This window comes from Giraffa tippelskirchi, chromosome 6 (genome assembly GCF_054371585.1).
Source record: "Giraffa tippelskirchi isolate mGirTip1 chromosome 6, T2T-mGirTip1v1.2.pri, whole genome shotgun sequence".
Taxonomy (NCBI): domain Eukaryota; kingdom Metazoa; phylum Chordata; class Mammalia; order Artiodactyla; family Giraffidae; genus Giraffa; species Giraffa tippelskirchi.
In genome coordinates, this window is record NC_137280.1 from 109571333 (window position 1) to 109592079 (window position 20747).

Consider the following 20747-nt stretch of genomic DNA (forward strand, 5'->3'; position numbering starts at 1 on the left):
GAAGGAAGATAAGCAGCTTATTACTTCTCAGAGAACTTTGTGAGTTTCAAACCAGAGTGTTGGGCAGAATCTGATCAGAGGTCTCTAGGATACATTCTCATCCTCATGAGGTTAGGGGTCAGGAAGAGGAGAGGGTAAGGAGGACCAGTAATTATAAAGCTGTGAGTTAGAAAGGGCTTTCATTGTTATTTACTTCCCACATCCTGCTCCAGAATCCCTCAAATTCCCACTTTTTCCATCAGCTTCTGTTTCCACCCAGATGTTACATGTGCCAGACCCCTTTCTACAGTAATGGCCCTTACAGGTCTTGAGTTAATTTAAAATAGCACAAGGAAAGATCTGGTTTCCCCGGTGGCTCAGTGGTAAAGAATCCACCTGAATGGATTCTTTAAAGATTTAAGAATCCACCTGAATGGATTCTTTAAAGAATGCAGGAAATGCAGAAGACAAGGGTTTGATCCCTGGGTCAGGAAGATCCCCTGCAGAAAGAAATAGCAACCCACTCCAGTATTCTTGCCTGGACAATCCCATGGACAGAGAGAAGCCTGGCGGGCTATAGTCTGTTGGGTTGCAAAGAGTCGGACACAACTGAGCGCACACACGCACATACATATTTCATTGATTTCATGTTGCTCTTAATGGAAATAAGGCATGACATTGTCTGCCTAATCTCACACACACAAAAAAAGAGAAACAAAAATCAAAAATACTCACAGCCCCAGGTGAATCCAGTGACTACATGGTCTCAGGTATGACTTGGCCCCACACAGAAGAATCTGAGCTTATTGTCAAAATCCACTACACACAATCACCTAAGTGACTTTACTAAAGCACAATCTGACAGTGTCACTCCTCTGCCTTCACAAACTTCAGCGAACCCCCACTGCCCACAGAATGAAATCTAAATGACAGAGCCCTGCCTCTCTTTCTGGCCACATCTATCACCCCCCACCTGAGATTTCATGCCCCAGCCATACTTTAGAACACACGCTATTCTCCTTACGGATTCTATATCTAGTGGTCCTTCTGCCTGAAATTGTCTTTCTTCCTTCCATCTTTGTCTGGAAAGGTCCTGGAAATTTTCTACTCACCCGGCAGATCTCCAATATCACTTCCTTCGAGAAGTCCCTCTGGGCCGGGGTGGGCGTCAGCATGGCGGCGGCCTTGGCTCGGCCCGGACTCTGCTCGGTCAAGCAGGTTTGGGTTCAGTTCTGTTCCTTCGAGAAGAACGTGGAATCGATGAGGACCTTCGACCAGGCTGTGAGCAGCGAGAAAGTTCGCGGCACGAACCTCAACTGCTCAGTGATTGTAGACGTGAGGCACAAAAGCTCTGAGCCTTGCGTCGAAGTGCGGAGACGGGCATCGCTCGACTATGCGCAGCGCGCGCCTCACCGGCCACACCGCCCAGGAAGTGCTCGCTGCTTCCGCCTCCCACATCCAGGCCAAGGGCGCGGCAGGGAGCGGGGACAAGCAGAGCGCCTGTAGCAGGCGCTGACGACACAGAAGAAACCAACAAACAGATTTTAACCTAAGACTGCTAAGGACACTTATTTAAGAAGAACTTAATTACTCAAATCACTATCTGGAGGGCCACAGAACGCCAAAAAAAGGAAAGAGGCCTGTGACTGCTAACCTAACTAGTGTTTCTGGGATGAGAAAAGATAGGAGGGGTGTGGACAAATTTGAATTTATTTCAGGTTCTTACCATCACTTGCTGCTTAACCCTTTTGAATTTGGCTTCTCTCTCCACTACTCAAGGTACCTCTTACTCTTATTATAAATGCTATTTTTCTCAGTCCTCATCTTTCCAAGTCAGTAGCATTTGCCACTCTTAATTCACTCCTTGTGAAACTTCTCTTCCTCTGGGGTCCTTTTTCTTCTCTTAACCATAAAGGTGTACTCTTCTCCTTTCTCTTATTTTTGGGACATCTTGACTTCTGTCATGACTTGAACTATCCTCTTGGGTTAAACCCTACATTTCTGTTTGGCTCTAGTCTTAAATTCTGTGCTATATAGTCAGGGTACCTACTACCAAATTTCTCCAAATTATAGCAAAACTCTTGGTCCAAAATAAAACTGATAATCTTGCATACTGTCTGTAAAGACCCTTGAACAATGGCAGGTTTGAACTGCAGGGGTCCACTTATATGCCTATTTTTAAAATAAATACTGCATTACTACATAAAAATAAAAGAAGTCCATCTGGGTTTTCCATTCCCTATCCCCACCACTGTGCTTAGGTGAATCGGGCCCCCTGCTTACACCCACAAAGATCTACTTCCTCTGTTAAGTGCCTTACTTCCTAAGTTGTACTTGCCTATTTCTTTATCAGTCTCTCTGACTGAACTATACACTCCTTAAAGACTGAGAATTCATTTTCTTCACTATTGTATCCCAAAACCTAACAGAGTACCTGACACATGATAGTACCTCAGCAGCTCACCTTTTGGTTTTTGGGTGAATGAACAAATGAACAACATGTTGGCCATCTATATAAGGTCAATCCCTTTTCCATCCCTCCGTCTCTTATCTGCGACCCAAATCAAAGCCCAGTACCTTTGGTTGTCCTTCCTGGTCCTGGAGCATTTTTAAAATTACAGCAACGTCCTCCCCATCCCAGACACCTCCACTTCCAATCATTTGTTCTCCCTGGCTCTAGTAAAACTAGTGTTACTTAAATTTGACTAGTCTTTTCCCGCTACATCTAAAATCCTCTGAGCCAAGTGTAGCAGCTTCTTCGCACAACACTAAGACCACCAGGCCACAAAACAGATGACAATCCTTTTACACACTTCAGGGAGCAGCACCAAGGAAAGGGCACCTGGGAAAGCCATTGACAGCCTGAACATTCATTGCATTCCTATAGACTCAGCACTGCTCTCCCTCTAGGAGTGAAGGCCCCAAAAGCACATCAGAGAATGTTCTGAACCTCCATAGTTGTAAACAAGCTCCACCTTTGAAACACAATCTAGATAGAACCAAACATAAAAGTCTGCACGATGGATGAAGCCAAGGTCTCCTCCATGATTTCCCTTCTGGTAACTATGTGAAGTTCCTTGTTGTCTCCACAACCATAAAAGATGAACTTGAAACTCAGGTCCTTGCCTTGTCATCAGAAACATCCAAGTTTGGATCAGTCTAAGACCAGATCTTTGTGAACTATTAGAGACTTGTCACATATACAGAAGTATAACAGGGTTATTTCTGTCCATACGGGTACCTGGACTCTTCCACGTTTCTCCTATTAAATCTCCCAGGATGGCGAAACTTTACCCACAAAGTCAAAGATATGTAACTCCTAATTTTCACAAACTTCTTCATCTCTTGTGAGTCACATGGAGCTAATTCCAGGAACTGGAAACATGGCTGTAAGGATGAAACTGATTTTGGGGGTTCCCCTTGGATGGGGTCTTCCAGACTTACTAAAGGACCATTAAGAGGAAGGTTCATCCCACCTCAGGGAAACCCAAGGACATACTTGCAGTTAAGAGCTAGTCATGACTTCTTAGCTACATCCAAAAAGAATTTTATACTGTACCTGGATCTCCTGAAGCAATCTGTGACTGTCTGAGAGCCGGTAGGTACCATCTCTGAACTGCCTCCACTGTGGATCATCAGAGGACTGTCAGATTTAGTAAATAAAAATATAGAACACTCAGCTAAATTTTAACTTTAGAAAAAATAAATCATTATTTTTAGTATAAGTATATCCTATGTACTATTTGGGGCATGTTGTTGTTTAGTCACTAAGTTGTGTCTGACTTTTTGAGACACCATGGACTGTAGCCTGCCAGCCTCCTCTGTTCATGGGGTTTTCCAGGCAAGAATGCTGGAGAGTGTTGCCATGCTACCTCCCCCAGGGGATCTTCCCAATCCAGGGATCAAACCTGCATCTCCTGCATTTTTCTTTACCACTGAGCCACCAGGGAACTTACCTTAAAAACGTACTCATTGTTTTCCTGACATTCATATTTAACTAAGCAGCCTGTATTTTATCTGTCAACCCTACTCATCAGTAATGATGGAGGCTCATAAAGATCTGAGGGATGCCTCAGAGCATCCTTGACTTTAATTAGACATCTTAAACAGTAAACACGAACTTTGCATTCCAATTCACTGGCTATGATAAAGTATATCTCAATTTTAGAGGTTTTTTCTACTTATCACTGTCACTATCTTCTTTATTTTAAAGAGATGTTTATTTTTTTCCCAAACTTGATAGCTCATCAAAAAGTATTTGAAAGTTCGTTAGACAAAGGGAAAACACCGTGATTCTAAAAAGTGAAGGAAAAGTATTGTGGAAATTGAAAAAGCAAAGCTTAATAAGCAGACCTCTCTAAGGATATTTTTCATAGCTTGATATCCTCCCACACCCTGAAAATATTATTGCATCAGGAATGTAGAACTGTTTTCACAATATTGTAATTATCCAATTGAAATAAACAAATTTTAAAAAAGACTGTAGAACTGCTAACCAAGTATATGGCATTCTTATGAGTCTATCAAACTGAAGATGCTGCTACACTAAGCATTGAGTAGACTAGCTGCCCCAGGGAGTTACAACGTGGAGCTCTGCCCTTTGGGACAGAAACGGCGAGTTTTGCTGTGGGCCTTTACCTTGGCCCCCGCAATACTACACTCCTAGTACCTGTCAACTCTAAGCACTTTTCTACACATTTCCATTTTTCTATTACTATTTGGACTACATCTTAGACTTGACATTACATAAACTGAATTCAAGAAGCTATTTTTAAAAGCTGGTAGGAAATCTTGAATCTACAGCTTGCAGTCCCTGGCTTACTTTCATTTCAGGTGCATAAGGGTTTTTAAAAGTAGTCTGTGTAGTTACCCCATATCACAACTCTATGCTTGTGTAAGAAATAAAAAAATGTAACATGGTATTTAAGTTTTAGTTGCATAATCATCAAGCCTCCCAGAGGGAGGCAATAAAGCAAAGTGATTATAGAGGCATGGATTTTGATTTGCTCCAGTGTCTTGGGCAAGTTACTTGGCCTCTGTATTTATCTGTCATAAGGGGGTTATAATTGTACCTAGTCCATGAGTATGTTGTAAAAAGTATATATAAGGTAGTCAGAAGATACAGACACTGTGTAAGCACTCTACAGACATTGACTATTAGCTATGGAAAATATTTTTCCGTGAAAAAAAACTACTTTATCAGTGGATGACTCAGTGGGAGTGAATGAATCATAGAATCACAGCATGTTGAAAGTGACCTAGTTCACACTCATGTGAAAAAAATAAAAAAGTGTGTATGTGTAGAAAATGACTGGAAGTTTATATAACAAAGAGTTAATCATGTCACCTTTGAAGACTGGAATAAATCAGGAGAGGACTAAAGAAAAAATTAGATGTGATTCAATATCTTATCATTTGTGTTTTCATGCTGAGACTTTTAATACACTGTAAGTGCAATTTCTTTAATTTGGCAGGATAAATGTTTTCAAGTTTTCCTAATATGTCTATATTGTAATTTCAGCATTGTTGGCATTTGTTGCCATCTTTTGATCTGCACTTATTTGAGTCAGCAGGCCACTCTGGACAGAGATGATAGAACAGAAGTGAAGTGAGAGAAAAGGAGTCTTTGGAACAGGAACAACTTACAAACTTTGAAGAGAGAACTTGATGGAAAACAAAACATTCTACTCTTGTGATGAAAATCATTCCTCAGGCTGGATGGAGGGATGTGGGAGGTGACTGGACAAGGAAAACGACTAGGAAGAAACACACACACTTGCAGAACAAGCATTCAGAGACCACTCTGCCTTTCTGACTCCATACAAGCTGTGTCTCCGGCAGCCAATGATTCACTCATGGCTCCCCAGCAAGAGAGGTACCGCAGGGGTACCAACTTATTCTGAGGCCATTATGCCCAGACATTCATAAACGCTTGTCTAATTTGTGAAGAATAAACTCTGAATGTGTACAAGAAAGTTAGGAAATGAGACAAAGTTTATTTAAAGAGAAAAAAAAAAAAGTTCAGGAAGGCAGGATGGTAGAGAGACAAGAAAAGGACCTTAAAAGATAGAAAGGATTTGCCAAAGAAGAGAAAGAAAAAGAAATTATTTCTAATGGGTTAACCTGCAGCTAGAAAGTTTCTTCCCTCATAGCTCCGTCGGTGAAGAATCTGCCTACAATGCAGGAGATCCGGGTCCTATTCCTGGGTCGGGAAGATCCCCTGGAGAAAGAAATGGCAACCCACTCCAGTATCCTTGCCTGGAAAATCCCATGGACAAAGGAGCCTGGTGGGCTGTAGTCCATGGGGTCGCAAAGAATCAAACCCGACTGAGCAACACACAACACTGATAAGTGAAGACTATGGAATAAAGTAGATAAAATTGATCAGAAGCAGCTGAGAATATGGGAAGATGAATGATTATCTAATTATAAATTTGCTGCAGTGACGTTCTAGGGGGACACTAGGAAGGGGCAGTAAACGTTCATGAGATGACAGTAGCACTTGGAAAGTTGTTTTGGGGGAAAATCAGTCTTAAACAGTGAGTATCAGAGGAGGGCACATATGAGCAAGCAATGAAATTCCAAGTGCATATGTTTCCTTCACTGAGTAAACCCTGGTCAGCCTTGAGAACAAGCAGGACTTTAGGAGATCCTTGAGGCACTGGACCTAGATTTTATTCATCAGGACTTAACACCCTCAACTCAGATCTCCTTTCAAACTCCATCTTCCCTTCTTGAGCACATTTGGCCACCACCCTCCCCCTCAAGCTGTGAACTAAATGCCACAGAGCAAGACAGGTCAACTACCATGGTTCACATAAGTGGAGTACTAAAGGCAATAACCAAGTAACAGGACAAAAAGGGCATATGAACAAGAAGAGAATCTGATAAGGCAGCAGATTTCTGTGACAGTGTGGACCAAGTCAACATAACTGGTATCACCTTAATAAGCATCCTTATGGGATAAGTTCTCATAAGGCAAAGCCTGGCTCTCTAGGGGTTCTGCACCCTCACAGCCCACTCAAGGACCTCAGTAACAGCTTTGCCCCACTGCCCATCTCTCCCACTTTCTACTCTCAGTTCTTGGAGTCTTCCCCACATTTCTCTTAGGGATGGAGGAGGAAGTGATTCTGGCCAGCTCAGACTCCCCTAGGATCCCATCAGGATGCCTATCATTAACCTCCCACATTCTGAAAGCTCCTTAGGTCTCCCCATTTGGTGAGCTTTTCTGTGCTTCAAATTGCTGGCTGGAGATGGCCTGTTGGATGGTCGTTAAAGGCAAGCAAGGAAATCAAGCCAGTCAATCCTAAAGGAAATCAACCCTGAATATTCATTGGGAGGACTGATGCTGAAGCTGAAGCTCCAATACTTTGGCCACCTGATGTGAAAAGCCAACTCACTGGAGAAGACCCTGACGCTGGGAAAGATTGAGGGCAGGAAGAGAAGGGGGTGACAGAGGATGGGAGGGTTGGATGGCATCACTGACTCAATGGACATGAGGTTGAGCAAACTCTGGGAGATAGTTAAGGACAGGGAAGCCTGGCATGCTGCAGTCCATGGGGTCACAAAGAATCAGACATGGTTTAGTGACTGAACAACAACAACAACAACAAAAGGGAATCAGGAATGCTTCAGGCAGCCAGGCCCTTCTTGACTGTCAGATGTCTTTAGGGATATTCTAGGAAATATTATTTGTTCTCAAGAAGGGAGGGAAACAATCCAGTGGTCCAATAATGCTTGAATGGAAAATAAATGATGCTATGTCCATAGATGGGATATCAAACAGTCAAAAATAAAAGACCTACATCTATATGAACAGATATGGATATATTTTGAAAACATAATACAGACTGAAAGAAAGTAATTGATAAAGGATGTTAGATTGTATTAACAGTTATGTAAATATTTAAATTAATTCAACATAGTGCTATCTATATATATGTTCAGTTCAGTTCAGTTGCTCAGTCATTTCCAACTCTTTGCGACCCCATAGACTGCAATATGCCAGGCCTCCCTGTCCATCACCAGCTCCTGGAGTTTACCCAAGCTCATGTCCATTGAGTCGGTGATGCCACCCAACCATCTCATCCTCTGTCGTCCCCTTCTCCTCCTGCCCTCTATCTTTCCCAGCATCAGGGTCTTTTCCAATGAGTCAACTCTTCGCATCAGGTGGCCAAAGTATTGGAGTTTCAGCTTCAACATCAGTCCTTCCAATGAACACCCAGGACTGACCTCCTTTAGGATGGACTGGTTGGATCTGCTTGCAGTCCAAGAGACTCTCAAGAGTCTTCTCTAACACCACAGTTCAAAAGCATTAATTCTTCAGCACTCAGCTTTCTCTATAGTCCAACTCTCACATCCATACATGACTACTGGAAAAGACATAGCCTTGACTAGATGGACCTTTGTTGGCAAAGTAGTATCTCTGCTTTTTAATATGCTGTCTAGGTTGGTCATAACTTTCCTTCCAAGGAGTAAGCATCTTTTAATTTCATGGCTGCAATCATCATCAGCAGTGATTTTGGAACCCAAAAAAATAAAGTCTGACACTGTTTCCACTGTTTCCCCATCTATTTCCCATGAAGTGATGGGACCAGATGCCATGATCTTAGTTTTCTGAATGTTGAGCTTCAAGCCAACTTTTTCACTCTTCTCTTTCACTTTCATTAAGAGGCTCTTTAGTTCTTCTGCACTTTCTGCCATAAGGGTGGTGTCACCTCCATATCTGAGGTTATTGATATTTCTCCGGGCAATCTTGATTCCAAGATGAAAAAATAAACTTAATCCAAAAAACACATTATTTACATTCAATAGCCTCATTTATCTAGGAAACCCAAAAGATAAACTAGTAGGAGCTAATAAGATGGTTCAATAGGCAGACAGATAGACAAAAAATTTTAAAAATCAATCAAGTTCCTCTACACTGGCAATAACAAATTAGAAGCTGTAAGAAGAAATAAGAAAAAATAAGACATTAGAAATAGTCACAAGCACTATATAAAGTATTGAGACCTTTGCTGTTGTCGTTCAGTTACTAAGTTGTGTCTGACTCTTTGCAACTCCATGGACTGCAGCACACTGGGCTTCCTTGTCCTTCATTATCTCCCAGAGTTGGCTCAACCTCATGTCCATTGAGTCAGTGATGCCATCCAACCCTCTCATCCTCTGTCACCCGCTTCTCTTCCTGCCTTCAATCTTTCCCAGCATCAGGGTCTTTTCCAGTGAGTCAGCTCCCCACATCAAGTGGCCACAGTATTGGAGCTTCAACTTCAGAATCAGTCCTTCCAATGAATATTCAGGGTTGACTTCCTTTAGGATTGACTGGTTTGATCGCCTAGCAGTCTAAGGAACTCTCAAGAGTCTTCTCCAGCACCACAATTCGAAAGCATCAATTCTTTGGCTCTCAGCCTTCTTTATGGTCCAAATCTCACATCCACACATGATTCTTGGAAAAATAATAGCTTTGACTATATGGACCTTTGTAAGCAAAGTGATGTCTCTGCTTTTTAATACACTGTCTAGGTTTGCCATAGCTTTCCTTCCAAGGAGAAAGTGTCTTTTAATTTCATGGCTGCAGTCACCATCCACAGTGATTTTGGAGACCACAAAAATAAAATCTGTCAGTATTTCCACTTTTTCCCCTTCTATTTTCCATGAAGTGATGGGACCAGATGCCATGATCTTAGTTTTAATGTTGAGTTTTAGGGCAGCTTTTTCACTCTCCTCTTTCACCCTCATCAAGAGCTAAGTATATGTAAAAGTAAATAACAACCTGTGTATGACCCATTAAGCTCTGCCTAACCCAACGATTAAAAGGAGACTGTTCTTATTTTGTGAGAATAGACTCTCTTCTCAAGTAGTAGATCAATAAGTTAGAGTGAATCAAAGAAGCACAGCACTTGAAAGATGGGCTAGCCTAAGCCTCTTGATCACATGTACATATGCTAAAGCCCAAACAGGTTGAGTTACTTCATCAAGGGCCCAATGTCCTAACTTAAAGACTAGCATTTTTCACTAATACATAAGATATAATCAAATTCAGTATCTTGGAAAGAGACAGGAAAAATAAAGAAATCAATCATATAGTTACTTACACTTAAGTAGAGAAATAGCCATGACAGAATTACAGGTATTGGGGAAAACTGATGTGCAGAGTTTAAAATGTCAGTAATCCATAGGGAAATTGAGACCATTTAAAATATTCATATTAAATCTCTGTATTAAAGACATTCAAAGCTCTCTAATCAAAATGTTAATTTTACAATAGATATGGTATGATACAGTTAATAGATCAAAATTCCCTATAAAGCTATAAATCACATATGAAACACCTACATATGTAAATTCATGGACCAAAAGTCTTGAAATCAGACAGCTAATGATTGATAATCTCTACAAAAAAATAATAATGATCATCTCTGCAGAAGGAAGTAGTCTTGGGAGTGGGGTTGGGGTGTTATGAAGGGGGACTTTTATACATTATACCCTTTCAAAATAATTTCATTATTTATAAAGAAAGTATTCCTAATATTATTCCTAAATTTTAAAAATATATTATTGGAGAACACTATGAAAAATTAACTGATATATTTTTTATTATTTCTCTTTGCCCCCTGGATTCTTTCCCCCACCCAGTCAGCAAGGCATTCTGAGTTTACCACATTCAGAAGGTAAAGACTCTGCAGAAATGAGGAAGAGAAAAAGAAAATTCTTAGCTTTGGAATGTTAAAAAATAAATAGGAGCCATAGTAAAACATGTGAGAATTCTGTGAACAAAAAAAAAATCTCATCTCAACTGAGAAAGTACTCCCTTCCAATGAGGGGTAGGAGAGAGCGGGAGGGAAGGATTGAGGGAGGGAGATCCCTGTGGCCGGGGACATGGAAACTGCACTTGGGGCCAGGCCGACATGCCCAGGAACAGAATTAGTTTCTGAAGATATCCAGCCTGCATGTGATCATTGCCTCTGGCCACCACTGCCCATCTCAGACCTCCTGGAAACTCTGAAAGTTAGTGAGTGTAAGTCAGGAGGGCCACACAATCTGCATGGCAAGGATTGTAGCCATTCCCTATCTGTGAGAAATCCCCAAATATTTTCATTTTTTGATCTAGTTCAGTTAAGTGGATTTCAGGGAGTTCATCTACTGAACTAGAATCCTAACCAACAGTTCAAAAAAAAAAAAAAAAGATAAGCTCAAATATGATTTCAAACTGCAAGGACGTTACATTCTTCTGAGCATGATTCAGGCTCTTAACTCAAAATTTTTAAGTGGCCCTGCAGAGAAGATAGGCTTCCCAGGTGTGCCAGTAGTAAAGAATTTGCCTGCCAATGCGGGAGGCATAAGAGATGAGGATTTGATTCCTGGGTCAGGAAGATCCCATGGAAGAGGGCATGGCAACCCACTCCAGTACTCTCGCCTGGGAAGTCCCATGAACAGAGGAGCCTGGCAGGCTACAGTCCGTAGGGACCCAAAGAGTCAGACGTGACTGAAGTGACTTAACACACATTGCAGAGAGGATACATTGTGATATGTGAACTCGTCTTGGTTAGAAAAGTATTCAAACTGCAGGCTTCAATTCCCTCTTCCACAATCAACTTGGATCTTGCGAGAATAGGTAAGTACAGCAATAACTGCTTCCTGCAACGCTAAATTTTGCCTACAGGCCCTCATGTTACCCTCAGTCCATGCTTACAGGGAAGTCTCTATCCCAGTAGGAACAGCACTGAGAACTCTCATTTAATAACCAATACCCTACCAATTTATGTGGAGGTCAGTGGAAGAGAGAAGTCAAAAAATCTCTCAAGAAAGTAAGAGATGATAAAGACTTCGGAAAAGAAGGGAAAAGGATAAATCTTGGTAAGTTCAAGAGCAAGAGAAAAGAAACCAAGGTGAAGATCATAGAGTATGCAGAGAATGTCATAGTGTGAGTGGAATCTCCCATGTGGCATGAGTTTGGAAGGGAGGGATAAACCTCAAATTCTGAATTCATTGGGATGACTGTAAGAGGAGACACTTGGGATCCTGAAGGGATGTGTCTGTATGGATGAGAGATCCTTTCCCAGATGGAGAGACTGAGGAACATGAAGCCAATTTTTTACTGGAATATAGTCGATTTACATGGAGAAGGCAATGGCATCCCACTCCAGTACTCTTGCCTGGAAAATCCCATGGACGGAGGAGCCTGGTAGGCTGCAGTCCATGGGGTCGCAAAGAGTCAGACACGACTGAGCGACTTCACTTTCACTTTTCACTTTCGTGCATTGGAGAAGGAAATGGCAACCCACTCCAGTATTCTTGCCTGGAGAATCCCAGGGACAGAGGAGCCTGGTGGGCTGCCGTCTATGGGGTCGCACAGAGTCGGACACGACTGAAGCGACTTAGCAGCAGCAGCAGTCGATTCACAACGTTGTGTTAGTTTCTGGTGGACAGCAAAGTGATTCAGTTTTATATAGGTGTGTGTGTGTATACATTTTTTCATATTCTTTTTCATTAGGTTATTTTTATTGAATATAGTTCCCTGTGCTATATAGTGGAAACCTGTTGGTTATCTATTTTATATTTAGTAGTTTGTATCTGCTAATTCCAAACTCCTAATTTATCCCTCCCCATCCCCTTTCCCCTTTGGTAACTGTAAATTTGTTTCTATGAGTCTGTTCTTGTTTTGTAAATAAGTTCATTTGTATCATATTCTAGATTCCATGTAAATCATATGATATTTGCCTTTCTCTGTTTGATTTACTTCACCAAGTGTGATAATTTCTAGGTCCGTCTATGTTGCTGCAAATGGCATTATTTCATTCTTTTTGTGGCTAAGTAGTACTCCACTGTATATATGTACCACATTTTTTCCTTTTTTAACTTAATTTTTAACTGAAGGATAATTGCTTTACAGAATTTTGTTGTTTTATGTCAAACCTCAACCTGAATCAGCCATTGGTATACATATATCCCCTCCCTTTCAAACTTCCCTATCTCCCTCCCCATCCCACCCCTCTAGATTGATACAGAGCCCCTCTTTGAGTTTCTTAGCCATACAGCAAATTCCCATTGGCTATCTATTTTACATTTGGCAATGTAAGTTTCCATGTTACTCTTTCCATACATCTCACCCTCTCCTCCCCTCTCCCCATGTCCACAAGTCTATTCTCTATGTCTGTTTCTCCATTGCTGCCCTGTAAGTAAATTCTTCAGTATCATTTTTCTGTATTTTTCTAGATTCTGTATATATGCATTAGAATATGATATTTATCTTTCTCTTTCTTACTTTACTCTGTATAATAGGTTCTAGGTTAATCCATCTCATTAGAACTGACTCAAAGGTGTTCCTTTTTATGGCTGAGTAATATTCCATTGTGTATATGTACCACAAATCTTTATCCATTCATCTGTTGATGGACATCTAGGTTGCTTCAAGGTCCTAGCTATTGTAAATAGTGCTGCAATGAACAGTGGGATACATGTGTCTTTTTCAATTTTGGTTTCCTCTGGGTAACATGCCTAGGATTGGGATTGCTGGGTCATATGGTGGTTTTATTCCTAGTTTTTTAAGGAATCTCCATATTGTCTTCCATAGTGGTTGTTATCAATTTACATTCCCACCAACAGTGCCTTTTCTCCACACCCTCTCCAGCATTTATTGTTTGTAGGCTTTTTGATGATGGCCATTCTGACTGGTGTGAGGTGATATCTCATTGTAGTTTTGATTTGCATTTCTCTAATAATGAGCGATGTTGAGCATCTTTTCATGTGTTTGTTAGCCATCTGTATGTCTTCTTTGGAAAAATGTCTGTTTCGGTCTTTTCCCCACTTTTTGATTGGGTTGTTTGTTTTTCTGGTATTGAGTTGTATGAACTGCTTGTATATTTTGTAAATTAATCCTTTGTCAGTTGCTTCATTTGCTATTATTTCCTCCCATTCTGAGGGATGTCTTTTCACTTTGCTTATAGTTTCCTTTGCTATGCAAAAGCTTTTAAGTTTAATCAGGTCCCACTTGTTTACTTTTGTTTTTATTTCTGTTACTCTAGGAGGTGGGTCATCGAGGATCTTGATTTGATTTGTGTCATTGAGTTCTGCCTATGTTTTCCCCTAAGAGTTTTATAGTTTCTGGTCTTGCATTTAGGTCTTTAATCCATTTTGAGTTTATCTTTGTGTATGGTGTTAGGAAATGTTCTAATTTTGTTATTTTACATGTAGCTGTCCAGTTTTCCTCCCAGCACCATTTATTGAAGAGGCTGTCTTTGACCCATTGTATACTCTTGCCTCCTTCCATAGGTTCATGGGTTTATTTCTGGGCTTTCTATCTTGTTCCACTGGTCTGTTTCTGTTTTTTTTTGCCAGTACCATACTGTCTTGACAACTGTAACTTTGTAGTATAATCTGAATTCAGGGAAGTTGATTCCTCTAGCTCTATTCTTCTTTCTCAAGACTGCTTAGTTTGGGAAGCTGGCTTATTATTTTTATCTAAATAATAATGACAAAACCAGATCCCTGGAACCATTGTTGATTCCATGAAGCCCAGTGGAAGTCTCCTTACATATCCTGAGGGAAAAAAAATAAGCCCATGGAACTTTGGAATTAGACCTTATTCTGCTTAAACTGACAAAAATCTCTGAACTTCAAAATGATTTCCTTCTATCAGTCCTACCAAAACCTGATTTTGGCCTCTTACCCAGATGAGGAAGATACATTATTCCTCCCTTACCGTAAAGACCATGGATCATACATCAAAGTGAGTCTTCAGTGCCTCCCAGAGCCTTTGACTCCAGTGGGTGGTAGCAGCGATGAGAAGACACAGTTCAGAGGTGATGTGGTCAAAACCTTGAGAGGCTAGAATAAGAATTTATTCAGAAAATGAAATGCATCAGAATTGGCTTAGACTCCTAACATGGTGATTTCTTCTCCAAATTCCTGATGGAGGTCAGATGGCCCCTCTTTCAGCACTATAATAATGTCTTACCATCTCAGGAGGAAACTGTTCCATCAACAGCTTCAAGACAGAGAAATTCCTCCTCTGTCCCAGTGTTTCATTGTGAAACCATGCCAGTCTCTCTCCTAAGCCAGCCCTGAGGACATATACACCACCCTCCATCCTCTGAAGTTACTGGTCACAGCATTTTCAATCATGACCCACTGGACACAGTTCCCACAGCACCTGCCACTTCCCAGTGACTTTACCTGAACTCAGTGTGGTCTGCCATGTTTTCATGTGAAACATGGTATCCAGTCTTCAAAAACTAGTCACACGGAAGCCTCATCAACCCTGGGAGCTTGGGGACTGCTGCTTCTGGAAAAGGCTGGTGGACGTCTTTGGTGCTTGTGTGAAACCTTGTTCACAAACACACCACTAGAGATATAGATGTAGATGACTGATAGCTGGATACATAGGTAGATAAATGTAATTAAATGAAATATCCAGGAAAGGTTTGGGAAACACCCTTTATTACATATCATGTTTATACTGTCATATGATGTTGGACTGAATGCCGGCCCATTCATCCTCCTTCAGACCACTGGCATTCTGCCTGCTACTCTCTCCAGGGTCCTTTCTTCTCTCTGGAAGGGACAAAACAAATGAGGCAGGACAGGAAGAGACAAGAAGCACCAGGAGCTCTGCTGGTCAGAGTTACCCTTCACCTCTGCCTCCAACCTCAAGAGCCACACACACCACAGAGTCTGGCTCCAGATCAACTGTCGCACAATGATGGTTGGATGGCATCACTGACTCAATGGAAATGAGTTTGAGCAAGCTCTGGGAGTTGGTGATGGACAGGGAAACCTGGTGTGCTGCAGTCCATGGGGTCACAAAGAGTCAGACATGACTGAGCGACTGAACTGAACTGATCACACAATGAAGGTTCTGGAATATAGTTCCAGACCTCAGGGGACTTCATTTCCATGTGACTCCCTCTCCCACTCCCCTCTGTCCCAGAAGGCTAGGTACAGTGGTCAGGGTGAGGTCCCGGCTCAGGTCACAGGCTCTCAGACCTCAAACTGTGGGTCCTGCGAGGCCCCTGTTCTCTTTCCAGACCACTCCTGGCTCTCTCTGCCAAGATGAGCTGCTGGCAGTACATTCTCTTAGAGTCAAAGTCAGTCATGAAGACCCTGAGAAAACTCAACCAAAGCGCTCCACATTCTTGTCTAAATCAACAGAAGTCAATCCCTTCCAAGTGTTGCATGGGTCCCAAGGTGATGAGACTGCAGAGCCATCAAGTAACCCAGAGCATCTCCTCGGCCCCTTCCCTTAGATTCCTCTGGGCCCTCGTGACATAGGCTCAGAAGACTGTGCCAGCTTCAGGTCTCACCTTTTCCGAGAGAAGGCCACACCATCTTTCAGGATCTTCTGGTCCATGAATTATCAGTTGCTGTGTGGAAATCAAGAGAGGTGCTTTTGAGTTAAAGAGAACTTCCAAGGGAAGCTGAAAGCCTCAGGATAAATTCCCTCTTACAGTCATGACTTTATTAAAATGCCTGAGCCAATAGCAAGGGGCCCAGTTACCCACTTCGGTTGTCCCCTGGGGTGAGAAAGCCCCACCTCTCCCTTCTGAGCCAGGGTGGAGAGACAGGACTGGAGAAGATACAGATCCCGCTGCAGCCCTGCCCTGCTCACTTCCGGTCCTTGGGAGAATGGAACACACAGCCTGGACACTGGCTCCAGGGTCTCCTCAAGCTGACATCTTCTCCTGCAGGCTGCTGCTCCTCGTTCTCCTTTCCCTCCTGCTTCTCGTCCTCCCTGTCCTCGTCCTCATCCTCGTCCTCCACCTCCTCCTCAGGGGTGTTCTCTGGTTCCACGTTGCCTGTCAGCTGGGCCATGGTGAGATGAAAGACATGGCAGCTGAAGCCCTCGCGGATGCCATTTTGCACGTGCTCCTGCAGGACCTCCAAGCTGGGGAAGACCCGGCAGCAGGCCATGCACCGGAAGCCAGTCTCCGTGGTCACCAGCCAGTCAGGTGTCCTGGCCCGGGGTCTCTCCTCGATGGTGGGTGACCCTGGGGCGGGGCTGTCGGACTCAGCCCTCTCCTCGTGCTCTCTCTCCTCCCCGCTGGGCTCGCTGTCAGACAGGAGGTTTCTGGTGGACACGTCTGAGGGGGGAGTCCCCACCCACACGTCCTCAGGAATGGTCACTTCCTCCATCCTTGGCTGCTTTTCTAGCGACTCTGAGGGTTTCTCTGCCTCCCAGGAGACAGCAACACCCTTTTGCATTTGTACCTGCATGTAGTATATTTTCATGCCCCTCTTCCCTTTGTTCATATGCAGAGAGGTTGCACAGGTCTTGTAGGATGAAGGGGAGGAGAAGGAGACATGTGGTGACAGGGGAGCCATCTCCCCTTGTTCTTGAAGAGGGGCTAGGGGTGCTCTAGGCTGGGGACTGTCACGATGCCACTTCCAGATTCCTGGGAAAGGAAATGAGAAACATAAGAACATGCGTGGGTCCTTCCAGGAGCCGAGGGTGCAGGTGTGGGGAGGGACATCCGCATGACATAGCTGTGTCATGAGCTTGGGGTTTGTTGGTCATAGGATGGGGTGGGGTATGTGTTAGCATCTGTGGGCTCTTCACCTGTGGGCGGGGGAGCAGATCCTGGAACCATATCTGTGTGTGGGAGTGTGGAGTGCGGTGCGGGGGCACGCTGTGGTATGTGAGGGATGCTGGTGGGTGTGATCACGAGGAGCAGGTGAGTTAGGGAATATCACTGATGTGTTACTTGTGGGAGGTGGGCTGTGGTATAGAAGGAGGGCCCTGGGGAATCGCCTGCTTGGGGTTGGTGTCTGCGCTGAGAATGGCTATGAGTGGAGAGCAGATACACATGGGAGGTGTGTGGACCTGAGTGGCATAGTCCTGCTCTTGGGCTGAGCTCAAGGATTATGTCCTTCTCTGGAAACAAAGGCAAAGATGAGCCCTACATGTTCCTCCGAAGATGCTAAACCTGGTCCCTCTGCCCTCCACTTCAAGCTCAGACCTCTCCAGCCCCTTTCCTTAACTTCCCCACCATGGTGGGACCAAGACTCGCACACTGCCACACTGAGCTTGGTCCACACCCTCCTAACAGCTCAGATGTCCTCCCCAGGCTCCTCCACAGGGCCCTGACCACCTCTGAGAACCCTGGGTTTCTGCTCAGACTTGTTGGGATCTATGTGTCCCTGCTCCAGAGCCAAGCACCCCTACACTCCAGGATTCCCACACCCTTACCACCGTAGATGAGCTTGCGTGGAGAAGAAACACAGGAGAAATATTCAGAGGCAGAAGAGACCTCCCCTGCCCCTGGGGGGCAGACTTGGGCCACTGCAGTGCATCCTAGCTGAGGGGGATCCTCTTGTGATTTTGAGATTCCTGGGAGAGAAATAAGAGGCTGAGAGAGAGAGTGGTTTGGACATGTTTGCTCATCAGTCGTCTGTCCGACAAATATTTACCGAGTGTTTGACATGTTAGGTGCAGGGAATACACATGGTTTGGAGCATGTTTCCTGGTATATACTCTAGAATTCAATTAAAATCAATAACTATTCTGTTGGTGTATTTGGGGGAATGTAGGTCTGAAAGGTGACTGCAAGTATATGAAAATATGAGTGGTGTGTATTAGTTAAGTCTGTGGTAAGTGTGGAGTCAGTGTGGTAAGCACAGTGCAAATGTGTGTATCTGTGTCTGTGGCATTTGTGTGCATGGTTTCTATTTACAGTTCAGGAATTATGGGACATGTAACTCTTCCTCATTACATGGTGTGGCTTGTATTTATGGTTTGTGTTCATTCATTCATTCAGTAAGATTCAGTGAGCAGTCACTATGTATCTGGCACTATTCCATTATTCTGGTCTCTGGTAAAGCTGAGCATTCTAGTGGGGGAAGACGGCCACTAAACAAAAATACAAATAATATAAAAATATAATAAGCACATAATATGTCAGCGGGTGCCAGAGTTAGCAAACAAAAATACAGGACACCCAATTTTCAATGTGTGGTTTAATAAGGAGCTTATGTGTGGAGGTGTGTGATATTTCTGCTATATCACAGTGTACATGAGTATATGAGTGACTCTGTCATGAAACACCCCTTACGCTGAGGGTCACCCACGTCCCGGCAGGGTGACAAGAACTTTACCATGCAGACTTTATATCTAATAAGCACTCTACCCCCATTCTCTCCACTCTTCCTCCTCCATCACACACACACACACACACACAGAGAAATATTCTGACGTGGAAGGGGCAGGGTAGTCACTGCTTTCCCCATCCTGTCCCAGCTGATGCTTGTTCCCAAGTCCCACCCTATAGTTGCCAGGGCCCTGGGTCTAGTGGGAGGTGCCGCTCTAATCCAGGGCCTAGGCCTCCAGCTGGAACTCTGGGGTGGGCTCCATTCTGCCCCACTTCCTCACGTGACCACCCCCTCTCCCAGGGTGACCACTCACCTACACTTAATGCACGCAGGCACCGTGTCACCATGCCTCTCAGAGCTCCCCACAGGACTCTAACATTTCTCACCCCCACCCTTGTGGTCTCAGGTTCTGGAAGGCCCTTCCCCTCTCCCTGGATCTCCTTCGGGAAATTCTTCCCGTTGAATGAATAAAACCTCCATGTTTTCTATAGGATGCCATCCCTAGACGAATAACCTTCTTTTGAAGAGCATTCCACTCCTTGAGATATTTTTCAACAAGGCCTTCAGCTCATGGGGCTTCTCTTTCCTCTTTGGTAAAAGGGGCCAAGCAACCCACAGGTCTGTCTCAGCATCTTTCATGTCCCCTAGCCCATGACCCCAGGAAAAAGCAAAGAAAAGCAGAAAGAACTCGAAGATTGAGAAAAACTACATGTCTAGGTCTGTGTAGGCAGGATACAGCCTCTGCGAGTGCCACGAAGCCCCAGGCTGGCAGCCCCTGGAGAGTCCTCAAACCAGCAGGACTGACCTCCCATCTGCCTGGGGCATCTGGCCTTTCTGTGCCATCTCACACCACGGGGACCTGCCCCCGGATGGATACAGCAACATCACCAAGACTGTGGTGGTATCTTGCTCCCTGTTCCATATGTAACAGGTTCTCAGTACCCACTTCCTAGAGAAGGCTCAGGTTGGCAGAAACCCCTGTGCCCCAGACAAATTGCCCCCACATACCTCCTCCCTTCTCGGCCGTCTTCTGGGACTCTTCATTTTCCAGGTGTTTCCTCTTTTGTCGCCTTTTCATCGTCCCAACTAGAAGACTCCCTAGAAGAAGATGCCACACGTCCAGCTCCTCCTCTTCGCTACAGGTTGGCCCTTCTTGGCTCTCCGGAGACCCGCTGAAATGACTTGATAATTGAACTGAGTAAAAGTAGTTGAGTCTCCGAAGTGGCTGAAGAACTCGGACCACTTAAAGCAGCAGCACTGCCTAGGGCTCTCCACAGTGCAGGGCTGTTAGGGTTCAAAGGTCGCCAGGCCCACAGCAGGATTCTCCGACCTCAGTGATGACATCAGAGCATTCTGTGGACCTAGGGGCAACGCTGTCTCTGCAACAGCACAGACCTCATTTTCAAGAACAATTCCTTTTTCCCAGTAGAACCTCGCCCATGAATTCAACTCTCACATCTTTCAAATGTAGCAGGATATTTTGAGATGTTAATCTGTTCCTGTTTATTTTTTTTTCTTTTCTCTCTTTATTTCACTCTTTCCCTTCTGCATTCAAGTGGGTAGCAGAGGCTGCGTTCACTGGCCAGTGGAAGAACAGGGCAGGGTGTAGCAGCAATGGCATGCTGATGATCTTGGCTTTTATTTCTGAAATCCCAAACACCATGGGAAAGAGAAGATACTTGAGC

At 43.8% G+C, this 20747-nt stretch overlaps 2 protein-coding genes and 1 pseudogene across 4 annotated transcripts in view; 1 reads left to right on the forward strand and 2 right to left on the reverse strand.

Annotated features, from left to right (window-relative positions):
* Positions 1 to 1450, reverse strand: part of PRR16 (proline rich 16) — a 936482-nt gene extending 935032 nt beyond the window's left edge. The window contains exon 1 of the mRNA XM_081499071.1: positions 1092 to 1450. The gene's annotated coding sequence lies outside the window, so the exon portion shown is untranslated. The remainder of the gene's footprint in view (positions 1 to 1091) is intronic.
* LOC145509782 (large ribosomal subunit protein mL53 pseudogene) lies at positions 1153 to 3705 on the forward strand (annotated as a pseudogene). Its single transcript, XR_014056408.1, has one exon. The product of XR_014056408.1 is annotated as a large ribosomal subunit protein mL53 pseudogene (transcript).
* An 11695-nt stretch (positions 3706 to 15400) lies between these two features.
* LOC145509780 (protein FAM170A-like) lies at positions 15401 to 20374 on the reverse strand. Of its 2 annotated transcripts, XM_081499067.1 has the most exons (5): positions 20071 to 20374; positions 18164 to 18304; positions 16586 to 17369; positions 16281 to 16340; positions 15401 to 15531 (listed from the first exon to the last, which is right to left on the reverse strand). In XM_081499067.1, the coding sequence occupies exons 1-4, from the start codon at positions 20138 to 20140 to the stop codon at positions 16334 to 16336; spliced, it is 1002 nt and encodes a 333-aa protein (XP_081355193.1). In that variant the 5' UTR covers positions 20141 to 20374; the 3' UTR covers positions 15401 to 15531; positions 16281 to 16333. The 2 variants fall into 2 exon arrangements, with proteins under 2 accessions (XP_081355193.1, XP_081355194.1); XM_081499068.1 differs by lacking the exon at positions 18164 to 18304.
* Between the last annotated feature and the right edge of the window lie 373 nt (positions 20375 to 20747).